The sequence below is a fragment of the Dermacentor andersoni genome, chromosome 3 (assembly GCF_023375885.2).
Source record: "Dermacentor andersoni chromosome 3, qqDerAnde1_hic_scaffold, whole genome shotgun sequence".
Taxonomy (NCBI): Eukaryota; Metazoa; Arthropoda; class Arachnida; order Ixodida; family Ixodidae; genus Dermacentor; species Dermacentor andersoni.
This window is the reverse complement of record NC_092816.1, coordinates 26,964,599-26,989,873: the sequence shown is the minus strand read 5'-3', so window position 1 is coordinate 26,989,873 and position 25,275 is coordinate 26,964,599. Positions and strand designations below refer to the sequence as shown.

At 44.8% G+C, this 25,275-nt stretch overlaps 2 protein-coding genes across 2 annotated transcripts in view; one reads left to right on the top strand and one right to left on the bottom strand.

Moving 5' to 3' along the window:
- 128up (GTP-binding protein 128up) overlaps positions 1 to 25,275 on the top strand; it is a 47,164-nt gene that overhangs the window by 1,148 nt on the left and 20,741 nt on the right. The window lies entirely within an intron of this gene.
- On the bottom strand, positions 8,220 to 25,150 carry LOC126518565 (uncharacterized). Its single transcript, XM_055065316.2, has 7 exons — positions 24,941 to 25,150; positions 24,587 to 24,658; positions 24,356 to 24,458; positions 18,501 to 18,638; positions 14,848 to 15,090; positions 11,929 to 12,153; positions 8,220 to 9,462 (listed from the first exon to the last, which is right to left on the bottom strand). Exons 1-7 carry the CDS (start codon positions 24,958 to 24,960, stop codon positions 8,596 to 8,598), a joined length of 1,668 nt encoding a protein of 555 aa, XP_054921291.2. The 5' UTR covers positions 24,961 to 25,150; the 3' UTR covers positions 8,220 to 8,595.

Below are 25,275 nucleotides of genomic sequence, written 5' to 3'. Positions count from 1 at the left end.
GCGTACCCTCCAGGTAAACTGGAATTGCTTCACGAGCGCCGATATCTACCCTGGTGTCGGTAGGCCATGCATAAAAAAAAAAAGCATTGAGCCTGCTGTGACGGCAACGGTTTTGTTGATGTGCGAGGGCGAGACGCCATCGCGTTTGTCGTTTGCTATGCGTTCGACGAGCGCGCGATTTTCCCGGCAGACGCAAGAGGAAACGCGCACCAGTTGTGTTTGCTGCTGAAATCTGTTTAGTTCTAAAAGCTGCCATTTTCAGCCTCTTTCTTGTAATGACAATTTTTTGAGGTGTTTAGTTATGCGGCTATTATTTCGTTTCGGCCGGATATTACCAAGCAGAGAAATGTGCTTTATTTCGGATTTTTATTAGCAACTATTGCACGGAAAGATACACAATACACCAAACAATATTGCAAAACTCAGTGTTTTGTATGTACAGAACAAACTGCACATTCCCTATAAGTACGAAACAAGGCTTCTTACAATTCCTGAATAGCAAAAGCCATGTTCTTTTGCTTTGCGTGTATCGATCCTACAAATGAAAATAGTTTGTCGCAAGCTACTTACGATTACTTAGGCAAAAAATATCGGTAAACAAGTGAATACAGCACATTTCGCGTTTATACCCTGACACAGACGGGACTGCGATACCGAGGTGGTGGTGCTGGGCTGGTGGTGCTGTCGTCTGAAAAAAAAAAAGAAATAGAGAGAGAGAGAGAGAGAGAGAAATGACAACCATTCCACGCTGTGAAGATGGAATAATGGCAGCGAAAGCCGACGACAGTCAAAGCTGTCAAACGAAAAGCAAAGTGCTTTCGCTGCCGTTCCATCTTCACAGAGTGGAATGGTTGTCATTTTTTGCGTTGCGAGTCTGGCGTAATTGCTCGTTCGGAGGTGCCCGGGCTCGGGATTGTCGTTTTGTTCAGCATCGCGGGAACGTTCATCGGTGGCCGTTCCGCGCCGGCGCCGTTTACAATCTCGTTGTTGTTCCCACCGGCGCTCCTCGTACGCATGTTGTTCTTCGGGTGTACGGACTATACGTGTCCGCCCCATCGATAACGCGGCTATTTTTAACGCCGATAGCTCTCCTGCTTACATAGTGCGGTAACCTTGACGTCACGCTATCGTTCACGGCTACCGTTCTAATCTGCTCCGCATTTTGACACCTGTGCCGCCGCGCTGCACCCGTATGGGTTTGCTAGAAATCGCCAAGTCCGTTTCTGTTGCCGGACGCCGAAAAAAAAAAAAAAAAAACTACGGAAGGTTAGCCATATACAACTTTCGCTGTAAAAAAAAAATGGAGGTAAATAAGCTGTGTCTGCGAGCATTTTCTACTCTACAAGAATTTGTGCGGCACAGGGGGCACAAAACTTCGCGTGGGCACTGGAGCCCACGCGAAGATACGAAGGTGCTTACGTCGGCGCTAAGCGCCGACGCAAGCACCTTCGTACGCACTGCCGGGCAGTACAACTTGCTGCGACGGTGAATTCGCTCCTTCTCGGCAAAATCTGCTCGACTGCTTATTTCTCAGTTAACAGCGAACATCGCACATGAATGTGTGATAAAGGGGAACCGACAAGCAGGCTGGTTTTTGGCGACACAGAAATGTTCACTTCGTAACGTAAAAAGCGCCGTAGCAGACAACGCTTAGGAAGCAGCGCTCGTAGTGCTTATTTGCGCCAGTGTAGGGGTCCTTCAATTGGTTTCCTCACACAATGCCTCACCGCGAAGCTCCAGGCGGCTTCCAATGTCTAACCAGGAACATTCAAGCAGTATTCTCTAACCTAGCCATGCAGCAAGCATTCAAACATCTTCAGCAAATACAAATTATCAGTTTTTTTTTATTTCTTAATAAAACGAACAGTAGTCGACGAGCAATTTCGGCGAGCAACGATGCGCAATTTCTGTCGGTGTGTTAGCTAGCGCTCACTCGACACAGGAGTTGCTGTTGATAGGTGTATAGTTTCAATGCCTTAACATATCACAAACAACTGTACCGTATAAGGATGACCCTTCCTTGCGTTACAATTAACTAGAAGGCTTCTAGTTCACTATACTTGCGTCCTACAGCCGTTTCAATAAAATATGTAATGCAAAAGGATAGAAAGTTGGGCGAGTTGGTACGGTAACATGATCTTGGATTGTAGCCCGAAGTGACATCGACAGTGATTATAGACAGAAACTAGCGCTCCTCCTGTCTGCTTCTAATCTCGGTTCGTGTCACTTCGCGCTACAATGCAAGATTAGTTTCAATAAGTTTAGCGGCTAATCTATAGGGGTGTTTGTGAATGGTGATTTTTGAGACCGAATCGAATAGCTTTCGAATAGTGCATGGGATGGCAACAAAGCTGTTCACGGCTGCCATATTTGCAGCACACTGTACAGCAGCCTCTTCTTCCCGACGTCATTTGTAGACACACATCAGTTTTTATTTTTTATTTTAGCTTCGGGCAACTTGTCACAAGGCAGGCGTGAAGTTGTAATGGCCAGTTGCATGCATTTGCACGGACAGGGGAGGGGGGCGGGGGAAGCATCGTGCAAATTTTCTGTGACCCTGCAGATTTCAGAATCTGACGGGCGGCAAATCATGCCAAACCTGATAATAAAAATGACACAGACGGCGCCTGCTCTTTACCATTGCTAGGGGACTCCCGAGCGTGTGCAGTGCCATATTTTCTGGGCCAAAATATGTAAGCATTAAATTTTGTTTTAATTTTTCTGCTGTTTCATATTTGGCCTTTATTTCTTGGTTTCATTCGAAATTGCATTCAAAATTTACTTTTCGGTATTTGCACACCCCAAGTTTATAATAATTGGGCATTCTTTCAAAACACATTTTTTTTTTTTGGGGGGGGGGGGGGAGAACAAAGTCAATGATTAATGAAGAAAGTGATGGCCAAAATTTATTAAATTTTATGCCAAAATGTGTGCAACGTTGTCGACTGCAAAGTATATTTGTGTGATATTGGATTGCTTGGCCCAGTAAAAGTTCTGTCTCCAAAACTCATTTTCTCTGCTTATGTCCATGCTGTTAGTGCCATACTTACTCGTCAGTTTCCTGGACCTTTTTCTTCTCCGTGTCAACATTTTCCCTATATAATTAAGACATACCATATTCACACATCTATTTTTGTTCATGTTTTTGAGAGTAGATTCAGCTCTGATCCTTCCTGTGCATTGAAGGACTCCCACCCCATGTCTCCATGTGACGCCTCCTTCTGTAGCTTTTCCACGCCCACCTAAAGCTGCTGCTAGTTTTCCAACAACCCTTTGATTGCACTGTCAAATGTGAGGGTGGCCACAGGTGTAGTTTGTGGACACGCATGGCCTTCGAGATTGAGTAGCATAGGTACACCTCATCTTGGAAGACATGCAGTGGCACGATGGAATACCGTGCATGCAGTATGCCCCTTTTTTTCAATAAGTGGCCATAGACCAGTAGATCTCTCACTATGCTATGCTGGAATGATGTGCCGCCATGCCTACTATCACACGTTGGCAGTGCCACCTGTAAGCTTTCAAATTACAGCTTGTCAGCTATGTGCTGCAAGGTCTTTGCTTCATAGGCAAGACTCTCCCATATTGAACAGCTGTCTGAATTCTCCATGCTACACACTTACGCGTCATCACCAGCATGCCACAATGTAGCATTGGTAAACAGTTCATTTCTTCATTATTGTGGCTGATAGGGTTGATGTGCAGGAACATATGTCTACCAACCGGGAAAACCGGGCCAGGGATTTTGAGTAGTCTGGAAAAACTCAGGGAAAACTCAGGGAATTTGTGCTTCTATCAGGGAAATTAGCTGTAATTTTATTGAAAGGGAACCCGAAGTCGCGGTAACGCTGCCCCGAGTAACAGAGAGGAATCGTAACGAATTGTCTTTGACGCCTCGTAGTCGGCGCTGGAGGAGTCGCCGAGCGATTTACAGGACGCCAGATAATTCGGACGGCTTCGCGGCACCACTACGTACCCCATAGGGTTAATGTCTGAACTTTCGGACGCAAGAACTCTTTGCCGACCGATTTTCCGGACTTTTTGCCGTGACCGCAGGTCCGAAACGGTATTAATAAAAGCCACAACCGCCACCATTTTGATAATCTCGCCGCCTCGAACCGGCACACTTGCACGCCGATCCGCTGGCAGCCGTAGCCACCACCGCAGCAGTGCTAGGCCTAGCTGCTTCGAGGTTCGGCATAAAGCTTCTTGCGTTCTGTACCGTGTTTTTCATTGAAATAATTCGCCACTGTCATCAATGGCACCGACACCGCCTTTGTGGTCATCGCAATTGGCTTCGAAGTTCGGAAAGCACGACGCGTAGCATAATGCCGGTTCCCGAAAGTCGGCTTCACCTCATTACAGTAATGCTACGCTGTGAAGCATAACAAGTGTGGGAACGGGCAACTGTCACGGGACACAGTATGTATTCCTTCATTATACACGCGTGCACCCGCCATCTTCTGTCACAGTACGAGCACCGATATGCCTAATAAGTGTACTGGCAGGCCTTCAGAGCTATTCCGGGCGTGCCTGTGGCGATTTGAGCCCTTAAGGGCTGTAAAAGACATGCATTAATTTTTTCGGACGTTTTCGCGGCCCCCAGGGAGTCCGAAAAATCAGACAATAGCGAGTTTTAGAATAGGGGCCTTAATATTTTGGGGCCCCAAAGAGCTTTGCGGGTCTTAGCGTTGGGGAACGCAGAAGTGAAGTTATAAGAGACATTTAGCCTGTCCGCTATTCCGGTAAACGGGAGCGGTTTGGGCGGATTGCCGGATTTGCGGGGGCGTAAACGTGAGCGGCCAGAGCGGTGCAGCCGCCTGGTAGCGTAGAGTTCAACCAGACAAACACAGAGCTAAAACTGCAGTAACCCACTATATCCTGCTTCGCTACTGATGCAAATTCTAGGCAGCTGCGTAATTGTGAACGCGATTACGCCACTGCCGAACATTTACACCAGCAGCTAAGCAGAATACAGTAATTAGCTTTGTGTTTGTGTGGTTGGGCTTTGCGCCAACAGCTGGCGCCACCAATCTGGCCGCTCACGTTTACGCCCCCGCTAAACCGGCAAACCGCCCGCGCTTGCCGGAATACCGGACACGCTAAAAGTCTATAGAATACGGTTTTGAGTTTGCGGATAGCGTCTTGCGCTGACAGCGCCACTACGGCGTCAAAATAAAAATATTAGAAATAATTAAATAAAATATACCGTTGTATGATAGGAATAGTAATTTTGACTTGCGTGTATTCGCGTTTAATTACAATTTAGAGGTTATTCTTCAAGCAGCAAACAATTAGTAGCGCTTAGTTTTGAGCGATAAAACTAACTTTACGTGCCTTCACCAGCCAAGCTTAGCCGTCTTAGGCCTACGAGCCATAAAATCCACAATTGAATTCGGAATCAGCGGCGTCTAATGACTCAATCTTCATAACACACGCTAGTTGAGAGAAAGCGATAACTTCAGTCACTTCTCCTAGCTTGCGTGCTTCACGCGTTACCGCGAATCAAACCCAGTTTGGCGCTAGGTTAGAGCCGTCGCTTCGATGGGTGCCGCCATGTTTGTTGACGCAAAGCTTTTGGGGCCGCTATTTCGGATCGCGCTAAACGGTGAAATAGCGTTCCCAACGCAAAACCCAAACGCAGTTTGCGTCTCGCGCATGCGCAGTGGCTTCGACGCTATTTCTTTGGGGCTCCTATTCTAAAACTCTCTAATAACTGCACAACTGTCCAAGAGGATGCTTCAAATAGTCCGTGTGGCGAACGCGCAGCCGCAGGAGATGACAAACGACCTATACGCATTGAGAAATGAACGGGAAAGGAAGTATGTCGCCGCTTTTTTGAAGGAGCTTGCACTCTAAAAGCAAAGTGTTGGCTGGCACCGAGATGCAGGTGTCCCTCATCCAAGCAAAAAAAAAAAAAAAAAACCTCTTTAAAACAGTGAAACGCAACACAGGCGTTGGGCGCGGGCTGAGAGTATGTCAGGACAGTTGAGGTTGACTTACCAGCTGTTACGAGAGAATCTCACTTGTGATAAAGTACAGACCTCATACGAATTAGTTTGCTATCAGTTGATAGAAATAGCTCATATTCGAAAATATTCTGTATGCATCTTTTTTTTTATTCGTATTTGAGAACGTTCGACTCAATTTGCAATGGGTTTTACTATTTCTTTAGGAGATATTTAATTGCTGTGGATTTTACTAGCCCCTCCCTTCTGTTTTCTTTTTGAATAAAATAAACACTATCCCTCAAATATACTTCCTCAGGGTGTCTACCAAGTTGACATTCCCAAATTCCCTGAGTTTTCCAGATTTTCCCCGAGTGCCCTTGCAATATTCCCCAAGTGACACAGGACTTCGTTATATGTTAACAACTTAATCCAATCTGAATAGTAATTACTATTTAGATTGGATTAAGTTGTTTCTTATTTTCTAACATGCTTACTAGAGCGACGCCATTGTGCGACATGATGTAGAGAGCCCGTGTCGACATAAAACAAAGGCCTGTGTCACTCGGGGAATATTGCAAAGGCACTCGGGGAAAATCAGGAAAACTCGGGGAATTTGGGAATGTCAACTTGGTAGACACCCTGAGGAAGTATATTTGCAAGCTTGATATGATTGTATTGAGAAAATGTGCTCAAAGCAGATGAAAGGTCAATTAAGTTACACTTTGGCTAAATTGGTTATAAATTAGTAGTATAGACCACTGAAGCAATCTTGGCAAACCTGCAGCGCCGGTAATTGTACAATTTTTTTTATTAACAACAGCACAGCGGATGACGCTTGCACCTGGCGTTCAGCAGCTATTAAATCCCAGCATGTCGCCTCCAAGATTTTTTGGCGCGCTTTCAAATCGGAGGTCATACAGAGAAGCCGTGCATTTAGGTAATGCGTCACTTCCGGTAGGTGTTAATGGCAGTGTCTTTTTCAGTTTCGGTATTAAAAAATTGCAGTTCTTGAGAGCTTTTTGTGATGATTCGACTTGTAGTTCAGGCGTAAAATTACTGGCTCTTCCGTAATTGAGAGTAGATGCAAGCATGAAATGGCAAAGCAGATTGGATGAGAAGATACCAGCCACAATCTTAAAATGGGTGTAGTGCATGTTCGCAATGGCACACCCCACGACACTACCCCACTGTGTGTACTGGTCCATATAGACGCTGCCCAGGTAGAAGAAAACCGGCTGAAGGTGGCACGACGGGCAGCAAAAGACGCCAGGGAGACACAGTGCACTACCCAGCTAGAAGAGCGCCTGAAGGAGGCGCCACGCAGCGTGGCGCCATCTTTTGAGGCGATGCAAAACCCACGCTGCAGAGCTTACGGACCACTGGCATTTAAAAGAGCACAGGCAACCCTGTCTCAGTGCCAAAAGATGACACTGAAGTGAATGATGCCCTTTATCAGCCTTTCGTATGTCGCTAGTGGAAATGACAAATAAAACTTCAGCGTACTAGAAGTTACAGCTTGAATGATATTGTGAGCAAACATTAGGAAGAACTCGGAAGCAATATTTTTGTAAGTTGTTTGGGCATAACTAGCATGTGTAATGTGGTCCTGTAGAAAGGGTTGGGGGCCAGAGACTGCGTTTTCTTAAGTTTTAACTGGTTGCTCGTACGATCTCATTTTGTTCTCACCACTTGCCCTGATGTTCTCGTTTAAGCACCTGGATAACTGCTCTGGCTTTTGGCTCAAGGTCACTTGAAGGTTGCCGATAATAAGAGCTAAAAGCATTTCATGCTTAAAAATACTTCATACATACTAATAACACAGGGGATCGGCACTGTATGTGATGCTGGCCATGCACTGGAATTTCCTTGTATAGTTGCTTTAATTTTGCATAAAAAGGAATTGCATATCTTAAGGTAATGCAAAATATTTTAAAAGAAATGAAGGATCACCAAGACAGAAGAAAACGAAATCAACGAGTCACAAAAGCATGCTATGAGCCTGCGCTGCTAAAGTTTCAGACCATGAACTTACAATAGTATGCACAAGTGTGCTTGTTTACTTTCTTGAAACAATTCTGTTTAAGCATAACATGCTAGCCACTGCATCAAAGCAGTTAATTTGACATATGAACTCCAGCGTGCACATTTCAATTGAAAGTGCTTGCCCAAAACTATACAAAAGAATACAGCTGATAACTGTACTACACGTAACTTAGCACAAAACCATGACCAGAATGTTGCAGGCATTAAGGCACTATGAAGCCAAAGTCAATCAGAAACCTACTTTTAATGTTGTTACTATGAACAGGAAACACTAGAGAGCCACTTGCATTAGCAAAACACAGCTTGCGTTGCAAGTCCGACCAACACTTTCTTTTCGTTCTTTCAAGCTTGTACGCAGGGAAAGAGGTCCACACACACTCTCAAATGTACAAGCCAGCATAAAAGACAATACCTTAGGCAATGAAGACGGGAAGGAGAAGAGCTTAGAGTTAAACCTTGAAGTCCGGATCCTATCTAAAATAAATACTACCCTTAATAGTGCAGCAGCTATTAATCTACCAATGGCGTGAACAGCAACTTGGGTGTAACAGTGACTGGTGAGAAGAATCCGAGGGCTCCAGGGGCAGGATTTCTTCCATCGTCATCTGTTCTCTAGGGGAGTGCAAATTCCGGGGGGCTCGTGATTCCTGGGAGCCACGCCCTGCGACTTCAATTGCTTTTTCCTGAATGCCTGCTGTGCACTGCTGTGGTGACTTCTGTCATTTCCACCACCTCCTCCTCTCCTGCCCCGGCGATGACCTTGGCCACCACGATGCTTGCTCTGACCCTCGGCTGCATCGCCGTACCTGCCGCAGCCGGCAGGCGAACTCGGAGATACATCTGCATGCCCATCACCTCTGTAGTCCTGATCAGAATGCGTGTTCCACGAAGGGCTTGAGTCCGTGAACGTGCGCATGGTTGTTCTGACAGTCTCTCTGCTCGAGTTCTTGGCATAGCAAATGTTTGATTCGTGGCTGCCATCATAGTCCTGACGATAATCTTCGGGTGACCGTGCGTTGCCATCGGCTTCCTTATGATCTGGAGGCAATCTGTACCAGTTCTGCTGCTGTTGTCTGCCCCTACCTCTGCCGTGATGTGGTCGTGACCTCCGCGACCTTTGCCCCGTCTCCGACCTTTGACCTGTCTCTGACCTTTGTAGCCTTTCTGTGCCAGATGACGACGAACTCTCGCCAGAATGTTCAACAAACCCGTTGGCAACAGGCTCGTCGTAGCTCTCATTGGGCATCTGCTGTCTGTTTGTGGGCCTTGACTGCCTGTTCTTTGAAGGCTTTGGAAATCGTGGCTCGTGCTGCTGCTCTTGCTGCCTGTCAGTCAAGCTGTGAAAAGCCATGTCACTGGTTTTCACAGACGCTCCGCTTCCGGTGTGCCGTACAGGCGGTCTCCAGTTTCTCAACTTAAAGGCTCCAAAGTGTTTCGGTGTTTCCGGCACATTGCTGCTCTCGGGAGCCTGGAAAAACAAGAGAATTTACAGAAACGATTACAGTTTGCTGTAAATACTCAGCATGCAAAAAACAATGACTAAGGGATCATTCAACACAACAGAGAAAGACAAGCAAATGCAGTGAGGCTAGGGACAAGTAGCACACAGGTGCTCAAAAGTTCACTCTCCTACTGAATTTTCACCTTGCTTCTGTTGATGTGATGAACTCGAAACTGCCTTCTCGATCAGAAAAATAATATACTGTTGGCTCAGGCAGCATGTAATGCAGGTGACTTTTTTTTCGGCCATTAATGCATGAAGAGCCACTTAAAGAAAAAAGAAAATTTTCACAACAAAGCGAAAGACTGATTGATGAAGTTATAGTAGGAGAATATCTTAATTGTATTTTCTAGTGAATAAGGAGTTCCTCCACTTGAATCGCAGGCAAATTTTAGACCTTGAAAAACAAGAGAAAAGAAGAAAGACCCCATGTACAACTTGAGCAAATAACACTCATATCTATATAGATATAGTAAACCGCACAGAACTATCAGCTCAAAAGAGAGCCTGCCAAGCAACTTTTCACATGTTCAGTCATCACTGCTCTGAAGAAGGCTGCTGCAGTGAGGCGAGGTTTCACGGCAATGTGGCTTCACTGCGGTGTGCTCCTTATCGCTGTGAAGTCGCACCAGAAGAAGAAATTTGAAAATATAACTCGTTTTAATTAAGCAGGCAGCTTCAGAAGTGACATGGATTCCTATATTCATGAGGAAGCATTAGCAAGCCATTTCCAAATAACGACTGTATATTTTTTTACCCAGTGGCGCCTGCACTAGTACACACATAAGCCCTGTTGATCTTATTCATAATGAATAATCATTTTAGATCAGGAAGACACTATCGTGGAATAGCAAACTCTTGACGAGTAAGCAATTGAAATGCTCTCATGTGGCATATGTAACTCTTCCGCATAGGAATTGATCAAGAAACAGATGCTTTCAAGGCATCTTGTCTGGCTGGGTAGCAAATTCCTGTCAAAAGAAAAAGAAACGACACCAACCAGAACAGTGTTAACAAAGATTACAAGTTTCAGCTTTTGTATAGAAGCTTTGTTCAGCCGAAACGTCTAATACTTATTGACAACACCCTTCTGGTCTGCTTCTGACAGGAACTGATTAGCACCTGACGGGCAAGGCAAGCCTTTAGGCAACGTTCTGACAAGGTTTATCTTTATCCCCTTGTCAAAATGCTAGATCCATTCTGCGGCTTTCCTTGTTCACCCACTGTTGATCATAACAACTCTCTATACTGTTCCAAGATCGTTGTGTTTTGATTCCACATAAGAAGCCATTTCAGGTTACTTAAAAGCTGGTGAGCAAAAGTGAAAGAAAGGGTAAGTTCAGAGTTAAAGGGACACTAAAGGTAAAAGCAACTTGAGCCCGATTAGTGGGTACACTTCCACAGCACTGAATATGCCACTCTTAAGCCTGTTTCACATGCAAGCGAAAATGCTCGCTAATCCTGCCGCCGCGCCGCAGAAATCTGTTTCGAGCGGCGGCGGCGGCACTAGCGGCGAGGTTCGGGCAAGTTGGAATTTGGTCGCAGTGGCAGAGCGGCAGCACCGCTTCCGAACGGCCCGTCTCGGCACATGACCAGTGAAGGACCAGTGTGGGAAAGCCTGTGCAAAGGAGGATGTTTATTTACTTGCTACACGTGGTACGGGCAACATGCCAAGAGAGCTTTTCAACGAATTTATAATTGCTAAACGCAGGATATGTATTTATAAAATAATGATTCGAGCGGCAGGGACAAAGCCATGCTTATATCGGTAGTCGCAAACTACCGAAACTGGCTGAAAGTCCCGCCTTTTTTGCCAGCAACATTGATATTCGCAGCGGCAGAAAACGCGCGGCGGCAATGCATGTGAAACGAAACCTCGCGAAAAGCTTCGCAGCGCCGCGCCGCTGTTCGCTCCATTCGCTCAATCGCTTGCATGTGAAACAAGCTTTACTATGGCAGGAGGCTCGATAGCCAGAAAAGACGAAAAAACGGGAGGTGGGTAGTGCTGGCACTGTGAAGTTCCCACACAGCTCACCGTGACGTCGTGGGTTCTGACAACGCCTGCTTGGGCCTAGTCAATTTTTTCTCAGTAAAGATGGACTACACTGTATTCTGAAGAAGCCAAGGAGTGAACGTGGCAAGTTGTGAGAACATTTACTGTGCCACAACAGCCTACATAAGAGAAAATACCCCAAAATCCCTAACGATACACTGAGGTAGGAACAATGGTTTTCGGCATGAAATAATAACAATAGTAAACAAAAGTGTGGTGCCAATTTTTTCTTCTAACAATCAGCCTTTCATCACAAAATTAATAAAAGTGAAGTTTGAGGAATATTTTCATCAATCTAAACTTAGTGTTTCACTTTAGTGTCCCTTTAGGAACAGAAGTATTTTAACAAAATGAAAGTAAGGCAAGAGAAAGGTGCACACAGCAGATATCTCCAGGAGGAACTTGTTCTTCTCGGCGTCCACGTTGATGATGCCCCCTTGGCGCTGCTGGCGGACATAGAGATGTGCCATGCTGCGCTGCAGCTGCTCCAGTTCGGGTGTCATACAGAAGGCAGGCTGTCTTTGCTGCTCCATGGGCGGTGGATGCTCTTCTTCAGTAAGCCCCAGCAAGGAAGCTAGCGGCAGACGACACACGGGGCACACCACCTGCATATCCCAGTGAGCACTGATTTACAGAGTGGTCCAATGTTAAAGGGAACACACGAGTACGGAGCATCTGCAAACTTCTCCTTCTGGCAAGTGTACGATTGCCCAACTATGCAATAGATTGATTGCAGTATTGATACAAACTGCACGACAGGATGGGGCAGAAGGTAAGAAAGGGAAAAGACGAGCGCAGGTTTACAAGTGCATTCAGACTTACCCTATGTACACAATTCTAGCGTGCACTTATTTTTCAGAAAAGTTTAAAAATACTGATATGTGCATTAGAATCAAGAACAAAGCCAAAAGTGCAATAGGTGGCATCCACACCCTACTTCCCAATGTCAAATTTCACCTTCAAGTCTCGAAGGCGGCACTTTACCATACTGCAGGTGCCGGAAGGTCCTGTGAGCACCTGAAGTTTGTGTTTATTAGACCCAACCTATATATAGCCAGTGCCCCAAGTGTGCCTCAAATGGCTTCAGAGTAAGCAAAACTGAGGATGAAGGCTGTGTGTTTCTACACTGCAGGCGCTGGAGCTATGCCTTGATTACTTGAGATCAGTGTCATCCAATACAACATAGACAATGCAGCTTTGGGAGTGCATTTTCAAAGTGTGAAAAGTGGGTGCATGCATGCCACAATCAAGGGTGCATCAGAATTGAGTAAGCACAGTACAGATGCATCTGTGCCAACTTGCCTAGCTCTCAACCCTGTTAATGTAGATTACTTAGTGGCCCTAGCACCTTTCTAGGCACCTGTGCAATGCAGTGGCATAGCTTCAACAGGCATGCAGCTAGAGTGCCAGAAGAGTGAGAGCTGCACATTGGTATGTTCCCTTTCAAGGGCCCCTCACCAGGTCTGGCCATTTTGAGCTGACAAGCGCAGAGCATACAAGGCGTGATAATGATTGTGTCTGCAAAGTATTACATCGCTACACACTGTAGAAAGATCTCTTCTCCTCGTGGCCGCCGCACTAGCCAAGCCGGAGGGTGACGTACACGTGCTAGAGTGCCTACGTACATGTGCGTGTGCTGTGACGCAACTTTGAGAATTATTCAAGGCAACCTCTGTTATTTGTGCAATGTGTTGCTTGAATAGACGAATTAAAGCTTAGAGAAATAATAAAACACAGAAACCAAATGCCTGTGTTTTTGTTTAACTTCACACTGCAGCGAGAGAGAAGTACTTTTGTTTCGTCAACTTGTTCCCCACGTCGTGCAGTCGCCCGTGCAGACACCGAAACTGTGTGTCATCTTCTACCGTGTTCCAACGCGCGATCATGCTCTGTGATTTGCTTGCGCCTGCCTCAGTATTCGTGTAGCACTGACTTATATCACTAGTCAGGTGCCCTCATGCACAGCGCGCAAAACGAGACAATCAGAACCGCTGAAGTGCGATGCCATCAGCGAAAAAAACTCTCTGTATTCCCACATAGTGACAGCACATGCCAGGAAAAAGAAATGAGGAAATTGGTGCGCTTTTTAAACTTACAGATAGCTCCGTAAATATATGGCATCGACCATTTTAGACTTGTTCGCAGCGCCGTATATTTACATCATTGACCCTGAAAGGGTTAACACTGGACCATACTGAGCACCTTTAGGCATGCCACTTTCCAAGAGACTTTTCCCGCCCTGCAACGTTGCAAAAATGAGTGCGTGCGCCTGTCTACCTCGACCAACCTGACACCGACTGGTTCCAGCCAGCACACGCCATTTTATTGCAATGGCAATTAAGCGGATGCTCCAGCTGCAGATGCCATGTTGGAATTATATCCCAGATATATGCCGAGTGTCCCAGCTAACAGTAGCCAAGCTATTAACAGAAAAAAGAAATTAAACAACGAAAACAGTGCAATATGCAATTATAAGACTTACAGTGTTGAGTCGTCAGAACATGGCTGATTTTATAAACATATCCGGCATCTTTTTCTTTTCTTTTATTTACTAGCTTGACTAATGCTAGCTGGAACAGCCTATATACACTATTTAATACATACACAGGGTGTTTTAGAAAATGTGTCTGAAATTCCTCAGAAACAGAGAAAATATGATTAAGCAATTTCCTCGTGGTTAGGCAACTCGACAGGGTGGCATAATAACTAATGATGAGCGGTGGGTGAGCGTGCTTCTTAGCTTGGCCCCGGAAGACCAACTCTGGGCCGCCCAGCTAGCCGAGGGCGACACCAGGGCCCAAGGGCTACTGGCCACCGTTTAGGCTTGGGCTTGTGCCCCTAAACTGCTGGACACTCAATAAAGTTATTTCTTTCTCTTGGAGTTGCTTTTACCACAGACACATAAAAATTAAAATGTCATGAGGTAAAAATTAGGCAAATGATTATGAAAATTAGTTACAGCTACCTTTTAACCAAGAGATTCACACAAATAAACCTAATTCAACACCTAAGTCAATCATCCAAAATGTTCATAACCAGTTCCAGACATCAAAAGATGACTCTGCTAATTTCTTCATTGTAACAAATTGGGTGCACGCGTGTCACTATCAAGTGCAACTCTTAACACCCTTAGCGGATGCTCATGAGTGATGTAATCGTTTACATTTCTCCAACAGGTGAGCATGAAAAAAGCAAGATCGCTGCTTGATAAAGATGCTTACTTCATGCTCACCCAAAGGTGATGCAAAAACAGCATGTATGAAGGTCATAAGAAAGTAGCAATTGTTTCTTTTCCATGCCTTGCTGTTTGCTGTGTCGTCATCAGCACCGACACTGGCAGAAGGCAGCGTGGGGCTCAACTTGTCAGCCTCTTCCAGGGCGATCTGCTCGAGTGCGTGGCGCACATAGCGAGCCAAGCAGTGCGAGTGGAAGTAGTGGTAGCACTGCGTCTTCGTGAACACGTCGCCATCGGCAAAGCCATACAGGCATATGGTGCACTGGCAGCACGGGATGTTCTCCTCTGTCAGGTGTTCCTTGGCCACCTGCGCACGCACCGGCAAGGAAGCATATGGGCACATTTTGTTCTACTGCATTAACCCCTTAACACCAAAGTTCTTTCGTAAAAAGGTGCATAACATTGAGCGTTTCTTCTCATTCAATTAAATTATTGCACATTATACATTGATTCGATAAAGATTTTACATGTGCTATTTATCTCCTGTATTCATCATTCAAAATATTAATGAAAGACACATGCTCTAAATGCAAGAGGTTCGAGCGTAATTATCAGAGCAGGTGAGAATGAGGGGAATCGAACACATTAAGGAGCATGTTCAGTTGCCAAAACTTAAATGCACAATGGCAACTGAGTTGACGAATGCAGCTCATCTACGGCGAGCAAAGCAGAACAATCTGTGACCTGGATGAGTATGGCTAGTCTGGCTGAATTGGTTATAAATAATAATATCACACAGCGGTTATTCCGAACAAAATCTCACACCCATGCGCCGCTTTGTCAGACAAATTCGAGCTAGTGAAGGTTGATGCAGCGCAAGGTACTGTAGTGCCATAAAAATGATGCGGAAAGACATGCGACAGGAGCAAGGAGAGCAGCATGTGCCTTTCTTTCCCTTACGAGTTAAAAGGAGCATACTACCACGTGCTCATCTGCCCCTCCCTCCCTTCCTTATCTATCCTAACGCACGCTTGATTACATTACAGCACACTCACTCACTACCCACTACGCTCCTCCCAGCGAGTGCTCCATCACATCATCTCGAGCATTTGGCATGCAAGTTTAGGGCGTGCGTCAAGCCACCATCCTTCTCGGCTCACCCATGCACCTACAGCAAATGACGTGCAAAGGGCAATATTGCACTTCGGCTTTATATGCAACCTAGGCTTCTTCTGGCACACGTCGCTCACTGATGGAGGAAAGATTTTTTCAGTGAGCCCAGTGACGGTTTTGATTTGGCACGCTGTATCGCACAATTAATTGGGCCCTACATTTAAAGGGGCTCTGCTTAGTTCGAACTCCGTTTTATTTGAATAAATTTCTGGTCCCCTTGGAGTTCGAATTAACGAGATTCTACTGTATTATTGTAGGCTTTTCGTGATGCATCCACTCGTATTTAAAACATAAAATTTAGCACGGAGGCTGATCCATACCTACACCGTCTGTGACTGGGACTTTTAGGTTAAGTTTTGTTGCAGTTGGCACAACATTTTCTAATTGCCATTTTTAATGTTAAATGATGGTCCAAACCCTGTAAAGCATGGAAAAAATACTGGAAAGCACCATGGCACCCTAAACACATTTACTATAACATTTCCACATACCAGTTCTGATTTTGGTGCCAAGGTTCGCAATGCATCGCGATTTCACAATAGTTACTTTGTTATACGAGACATTCGTTATAGGCATATATTCACTGCACGCTGATATTGTTGAAAAACACTTATTTATTTATTTATTGTACTATCAAAGCCCAAAGGCGTTACAGAAGAGAGTGGAATGAAATACAAAGCATGCACAGATGACAGGCTATAACAAAAACAATAAAAAAAAAAATGCAGATTAACAAGAGTATTCGTCAATAGTAGTTCTAAAAGTAGGTGTATCGGTTATGTTAACAATTGAGGCCGGCAGATGATTCCATTCATTGGTAGTTTTAGGAATAAATGAATGAAAAAATAGGTTCGTGCGACAATGTGGAACGCTCAATTTATGGTGATGGTCAGTACGAGATGATATGTATGCAGGTTTGGAGAAAAGCTCACTTTTTAATTTTTCGAGTTGTAGTAATAAATCTTGTGGAGCAGTGATAAGCATGCCAACTTCCTATTGGATGATAGGAGAGGGAGGTTTCAAGTAGCCTTCATAGATGTTACGCTTGATGTCCGAGAATAGTTAGTAAGAATGAAATGTGCGCTACAATTTTGTATAGATTCTATTGCATTTGTTAACTAATCTAATCCAGGGACCCAGACAGAAGAGACTACTGACTTATACTGACTTCCTTATAGTACTGTCATGTCGTGACGGTGAATAATAAGACACTGCCAATGGCGTGAGGCAAGAAGCTTACTCTTTATTGATTGAACCCCAGAGAAACAAGTAACACTCGAAGCATGATAGCAGTGAGCACTATTGTCAGTTGTCGAAAACTGAACTACAAGTCAAGTCCATCAGCTATTTATGCACATCTCATTGTACATTCCAGTGTAATCACTGGTGCTCTAGTGTGTTCCAGAATGTGCACCACTACCTGTTTCGTGTACGCAATCTGATTAGACATGATTCTTTCACTATAGAATCTCAACATCATTTGGGAAAGTTCCGATACATTTTGGCACGTCTTGCGCCTTAGTGATAACTTTGGAACAGTGGTTGGCTAGTAAGAAATGGTCACCAGAAAAATACAAAGAATGTATGGATGACAATATCTACGAGGAGATGGACCCAGTAGGTGAATGTGTCATGACCTTATAACAAAGTCGCATCCAAGGACAATGCTTCTGTTATATGCAATACTTGTTATAAGCCCATATTGGCAAGAAAATGCGTGCTTAATTTGTTGTCCTTTCTCCTCAAATACTCTGGCCATGAGATACTAGGTCACATCAAAAATTTAAAATAGCGAGAAGCACACAGGACAGAAAAATTGAGCAGGACACACAAGCGATATTGAGCGTTTAGCACTTATGTCACCTGTTCTATTCTTTCAGTCGAATGCTTATTGTGACATAACTTCTTAATTATATAACAACTGGCATAAACATAACCATCTGGAATAGTTCACATGCCTGCAATGCTATGAAGGAACTTAATGCTTGTGAACCCCACCCGTCTTTTCTTTTCTGCGTCAAGACTGTTTTCTTGTAAATATATCAATCAAAGAGCTTACTGCTCTGTTAAGTTTATAAGTGTGCCTTTGGACTCAAAAAAAAAAAAAAAAACGGTGAACAAAATCAATTCACTCACATAGTATATCCTGTTAGATGAGTGATAAAACGTTTTTATTAAAAACTAAATAAAAATAAGATGACAAGTAATATGGTGCAATTACAGTGTGGACCACTAGAGAAAATGAGAGGTAGGCAGGAAAGAGAGGCCTACATATACTCATCAATATAAGCATGTAACGAATACTGCATATAACGAAGGCATTTTTGTATTGGATGCGATTTCATTATAGTGATGCTGACTGTGCACAGCGGCAGGCAAAAAGAGAAAAATTAACAGCTTACATCTCCCTTGCTAGCTTTTGTAGAGTAGGTAAATTTTACATACAAAGTCATTATGAATAATGGCAAATTTCTAGCAAAACCCTTTTTTTGCTATTTCTCCAAGTGTGACATTGTGACACTGACGTCTACTAGGTATGTCAGTTATATCATGTGTTTGCTTGTAAAATGATATGCTAGTCCTTAAGTACACGAGTATTCTTACCTCGATTAACTGGTACAACATTGGGCTTCCCACATTCTCCTGTGCTGTATCTTGCAGATCTTCCTGAATCTTGGTGATTTTCTCATCAGACAGACCCCGAGGGTTGCGGATCGTGATCTCGGGCAAGACATCAGGATACTGTAAAAAAAGAATGAATGTCCACATGTAACATGAAACAAGTGAAACAACTAGGTTTTTAACAAGTGCAAAAACAAACACGAAATATGATCTGCAAATGAATCTTACATGTAAGAGCTAAAGTAACGGCACCTAATCATCCACAATAAATGAGTGGCCACATTTTAAGAGGAAGTGCAAGTCGAACGATTGCATTCTTGCATGCAACCACTAAGCACAGTTAAGAGCACAGGGGTTTTATTTGTACATGCCTTCACTTGATCTACTCCATCTCTTCTAACTCCTCTTCCTCATCTCCTAAGCTGTACCCCACCACTCACTCATGTCTAAAACCAGTGACACGCCAGAAGAAGAAAAGTTCGCTGCAGATGGGCACCCCTGCGGACAAGTGGCCGTGGTCACTTGAAAAGGCGGTCAGATGGCGGTGTTGATAATGGGAGCTGGTTTGATCCTTGCGATAGCAACTGTGTCTTCACACCCATTGCAGAGGATTGTGGAATGGTGTTCAGAATGTCTGATGACGAGGAAAGGACCGTCGTAGCAGGGCTGAAGAGGACAATGAAGCATGTCAACATGGACAATAACGTGCGAGGATGTTTACAGGTTTGACGGTAGGAAAATGTCGTGCTTATCTGTGTGAGCAGAGCTTGGCGATGGATGCAAGTTGCGGTAGATGCTGGACGAAAGGAGACGGATCCAAAACATGTGGCGCAGATACAGGGTTACAAGGTCACCGGGCAAACGGAGGGCGCAGTCGTAAACAATCTCAACTACAGAGCAGGCGAGTTCTGGTCGGAGTGTTGACCGAAAGCCGAGCTGCACGATTGGAAGGTGCGATACCCAATCCTGCGCATGAGGCTGAGCGGTGAGTGCAGTGTTGAAGTGTTGACGTAACCTCTCAACGATGCCATTGCATGCAGGATAGTAAGCAGTTGTGCGAATGCATGCACAACCGCAGAAAGGACGTTACAGACATGAAAAGTGCTGACTCAAACTGTCTACCTCGATTAGCGGTCACCGTTGATGGCACACCAAAATGGCTAATCCAGATAGACAGAAAGGTATGAGCAACTGTCTCTGCCATTATGTAAGGCATTGGAGCTGCTTCAGGCCAGCGTGTGTACCTATCAATACACATAACCAAATACACAGAACCATGGCATGGTGGCAAAGGTCCAATGATGTCCAAATGAATGGTGTCGAAACATGCATTGGGGAGAGGGAATTTGCCCAATGGAGGCTTGGTGTGCTTGCACCTTGATACAGTGACATGCTGTACAAGTGCGGACTTAGTGTCGTAACGATAAGGTGTTGCGTGGCACGTACGCGTAGATGGCAGATTGAGTGCAGTTTATCAAAAACAGCACGACTCAGAAGAGCACGAACATAAGTGCGGGTACTGTTAGGTGAAATGTCACACCAGAGTGGGATGTCCTGGTCGGGAAAGTTGACTTGCTTAATTTAAACAGAGAGATGTAGAAGATTGGAGTCGTGGAAGTTCATTGTCGGATGCTCAAGCTACCGCGAGTAAAAAAAAAGAAAGGTGGACATAACTTGTGGCGTTGATGGTAATACGACTGAGAGCATCCGCTGCTCTGTTAAGGCCGTCTTTGACGTAGCATATGTCTGCCGTGAATTTGGCAATAAAAGCAAGATGCTGGAGCTTCCTAGGAGTATGGGCGGCACTGCAGGAACGTAAAGCCAAAACAAGTGGTTTTTGGTCTATAAGAATTATAAATTGTCACCCTTCAATGAAGTACCTGAAATGCTTCACTGCAAGGTAGGCTGCTAAAAGCTACCGTCCGAAAGTACTGTGTTGGCATTCAGTGTCGCGTAACTTGTGGGAAGAGAACAGGATAGGGGCCCATGCACCATTAATCCAATGATGAAGAGCAGTTCCCACGGCTTACGAAGAAGCGTCTACCATAAGATTAGTGGGAGCAGTCTGTGAAGCGTGACACAGAAGGGCAACTTGTGCAAGGTCGGTCTTAACGCAGCGAAAGCTTGATGAACGACCATGTCCCAAGGAAGTGCAGTAGACTCAACTTTCGAAATGGAAAGGAGTGCTTCAAGAGGCCGCACTAACTTAAAGCATGCAGGGATGAAATGACGATAAAAAAAATCGATGAGTCCAAGAAAACGTCGTGAGCTACGTGTGGACTTTGGTGGTGGGTAGTCAGTCAATGATGGCCTGAACCTTGTCAGGCAGCGGAGTGATGCCACGATTGGTTACGTGATGTCCGAGAAAAAAATCTCGAACCCCAAAGTGTCATTTGTCAACATGACGAGATCGTAATCACGAAGTCAAGTGAAAAGTTGGCGTAGATGTGCTTTGTGGCTTTCATCATCGCTGCTGGCGATGAGAAAATCATCTATGTAGGCAAAACACAAAACGGTAAGCCTCTGGTGACTTCATCTATAAAACAGCGAAAGGTTTGAGCTGCGTTGCGCAAAGTGAAAGGCATGCGTAAATACTCAAAAAGGCCAAGTGGGATAGTTATAGCAGTTTTTGGGATGTCTGCTGGTTCAACAGAGATCTGGTGATAAACTTTCCCAAGATCAATTTTCGAATATATTGTTGTGCCGGTTAAAAAGGCAGTGCAATCCTGCATATTGAGTAGCGTGTATCAGTCAGGAACAGTGACCGCATTCAGTGTGCTATAATCACCACAGGGCCACCGGTCATAGTTCTTCTTAGGCATCATGTGTAGTACCGATGACTATGAGCTTGATGACTGATGAATGATTTTTAGTTGCAACATATGCTTGAATTCATTGCGGGCAACTCGAAGTTTATTTGGATTGAGCCGGCGGGGGTCACAGTGAACAGGCGGGCCTGTGGTAGCAATACAAAGGGTTACAGCGTGTTTAGGGGTATTATCCATCAGAGACTGTGTAGTAATCTCTGGAAACTCATTGAGTAGCGCTGCATATGGTGAGGTAGGCAGTTTGATGAAAGTAGGGTTGAGAGCAGTAGCGTGCAACAGAAAATCATTGACAAACAGACCTGTGATGTTATCCACCAGTCAACAGCGGCTCACGTCCATGAGCAGATAATAATGGCTCAAGAAATCAGCCGCTAAGATGGAATAGCAGACATCTGCAATCCAAAACAGCCATGGCAACCTTCTCTTAAGACCGAGGTTTGGGTAACAGAATTCTGTCCGTAATTTGCGATGATGGAAGAGTTGATAGGTTGTAGGGGGGTTGACTACGCGCGATGCCGGTCAGCTTTGGACGCAGGAATCATGCTGATTTCTGCACCAGTGTCTACCAACAAACGTAGTCCTGTGGTTCGGTCGGTTATATGGAAAAGGTGGCTTGACATATGGCCATGATTGCCCGGCACTTTTCTTGATGACCGGCCTGAGCATTTCTCGTGTGCCACGAACAGGGTGACACATGTCGACGAGCGGCAGCGCAAAAACATTGGTGGTAGTAGCACAAGCCCTATGATGAAAACCTGTGCTCAGGTTGGTGAAACGGCCGTTGCATAGAAGGCGGCATGAGAGGCTGATGTTCAGAGTATTACGCAATTCCTGACACAAGTCGGTGACTTCAGATGTGAGCTCTTTTTTATGACTGCCAGAACGACGTCCATCATATCGCTGGCGAATTCGGCGTGTTCTGACAAGGGCTTATGCTTAGCTGCGACGAGAACCATGCTTACAGTCACTGCAAGACGTAGAAACAACTCATGTAATATGGACGAGCCCAAGGAGTCTAGTTGGTCACCAATGAGGTGTCGCAGGTGACGTCGCATTCATAGTCCGGGTTGCCAGTAACTTTAGAACCAGCAAGCACAGTTAAGAGCACAGGGGTCTTGTTTGTATGTCCTTTCACTTGATCTACTCAATCTTCTAACTTCGCTACCTCACCTCCTAAAATGAACTCCACTACTCACTAATGCCTAAAACCAGCAACGCATCAGAAGAAGTTAAGTTTGCCACATTTGAATACAGCAAATCAGTTCTGCGGAAATCTTCATGAATAAAGAATTGCAATCCACTGGATAGTAGCACTAGGCCACAAAGGAAACCCTTGCATATTTCCTGAATGAAAAGCCTGCGCAGTTGAAGAAAAAATCATCCTGGCCTTAGAATCGAAGGCAATTGAACTTGTGACCAACACTTTTCCAGAGTGGACACTCCCCCTTTAATACCTTTCATATAGAAGAAAATGACTTTTCCATGAACACGTTTTTGTTGAAGCTGCAAATTGACACCTGAAATAAGTGTAACAGAACCTTGTTGACACATCCCTGTTACATTTTAGCGACTCGTATGCTGAGAAACGCTGATTCCATTTAGTTTCAGTAAGTCATGTGTATTAGCTTCCTGTCTGTTGTGCTCCTCTTCTCAGTTATGTCTAAAAAGTGTGACGGCACACCATCGCTGCATGTCGTTGAAAACTCACTTTACAGAACCTCCTGTGCAGTGAAAATTGGTCAACATTGTCATGTTCAAATTGTCACAGCTCACCGACCTCAATACAGCTCACTATGCCAAAAGCCAAAAGGACTTCGATAAAAGCACAAGGGCTTGACCTGCACCCCATTTATGGAGCGTGTCTTGTGAGCTTCAATACCTTGCGCAATTACTTCAGAACCAAAGGCTGTGTAAAAATTGAAAAATGTCTGCGACTGCTCCAAAAGAGGCTGTTATTGCCAAATATTCGATTCAAGCACATTATGGAAAGCCAGAAATTACAAGTTTCATTTATGGCCTTTTTGACTGGTCGCCTGCATCCTCCGACACAGAGGAAGAGGACAAGCATGCAAGCCAGACATGTGAACCGCTCTCAGAGGAGCAAATGACAGAAGTGAAACCCCATGAATACAGCAAAAGTCCTATTTCACGTGAGTCAAAGCCTAGCCAAAGCTCCCGACACTGCCAGAAACAATGGCGGACACGCTGATGGGATGAGCATTTGTTGAGATGCCTACATGCAGTGGCTTGGGTAACGGTGAACTGTCAGTAACAGTGGCAGCATCGTGACGCTGCACTGTGATCACGTGATGGGAAACACTGTCTTGATGACTGCTCCAATGACAGGGCTTGGAGTGCCCGGGAACGCTCAACACAGGAGGAGAGCAATAGAAAAAAACAAGCCAAATGCAATCGCACACCGTTTTTGAACCAGCTATAAGCAACAGTGCTTGCGAGTGCAGTATAGAGTACTTTGAAACAACCGGCTGAAGGTGCCACTAGTGTTATTCTTTGCTGAAACCGCTCCAAAGAAGTGTCTGATGTTCAATCTAACCATCAGGCTGGGATAACAAGCTTTGCTGAATGGTTTTAAAGAGTTTGATGGCTTTCTATTCAACTTCAAACACGATTTTGTGTGAAAGCAACTTTGTCTTATCAGCATCACTGAAGCAAGCATCTTCGGATCTTCTGCCGGATCGTACGTTTCTTTTTTATGATTCACTAAAAACATATCGACATGGTTTTACTGCAAAGGTTGCACACGATGATTCACAGCTTGCTCTGATGTTGATAGTTAAAAGATTAGGTTCGCTTTAAATATAACCTATCTATCAACGGACGAGTCGCCAGCTGACGCTAGACATCGGTGGCTGAGGTTAGATCGCGCGCTCCGCGCCGATTAATGTGGCAGCATGGGCTGGAGAAGGGAACAAAACAAGAATGAAACGACTCTCAGGATCCCGTGAAAGTGCGACACAAAATGCTAATTAGTTAGCAATCACTTCTTACCTCAGGCGGAATCACCAGGACTAGATCGAGGCGCACGTACTGTTCTTCTGCGTTGTCGGCCGTGGCCGGGTGCAGGGATACCTTCACGCACGTTGACTGTTTGCTAGAATCGCAAGAAAATAAATGTACTAACAGTTTGCGTCACCACCGTCTACGCTACCTGCCAAATTTGCTAATATTAAGCCGAAATTGATATCAAATGATATTATGCTGACAGTATTCGTCGCTTACCTTTCGTCACAGCTGACTTCAAGCTCGTGGATGTAGATGGCCTTCAGAGCTTCGATCTCGACATCAAGCGAGCTGGAAACATCAACGGGGAAGCCATCAAAAATCAGCTAAAAAAAAAAAAGTCTGGCAGCCCAATGGCAGTTGCGCTTTCCTCATTACCATGATGCGGAGTACCAGCAAGTGTGAGAGAGGAGCCCGCAAGAAGAAATGACAATGGTGCACGAAAGAGTTTCAAGTATCTATAGTTAACACACTATACGCGCACTTCGTGCAGTGGAAAATTAAAATAAACCCTCGACATGACTTTCACTCCGCTAGAAATACGTTACGCGTCCAAGCTGAACAACGCCTTACCTGTCCTCTTCACTGCTCATCTCTGACGGGTGAATGCTCCGAGCAGAGAGAATCCGTAAAGATGTGAAAGCACCACAGTTCTTGTATAAAAATTTATACCGTAATACACTGCAGCAAATGTTCGTCTATAAGTTTCTAGCTGCTCACCACATCTGAGCCATAGTTGCTCGATTGCTCGTCGCAAACTCGCCGCTTTCGTTGTAGATAGCGGCGTATGTTCGCGGTCACGCGTGCAATTTACGTTTGAATTGAAATACAATTTGTTATTGCATAACCATATATAAGATAAATTGGTGTAAAGATTTCTTAGTAAATGCGAAACACATTTGAGAGCA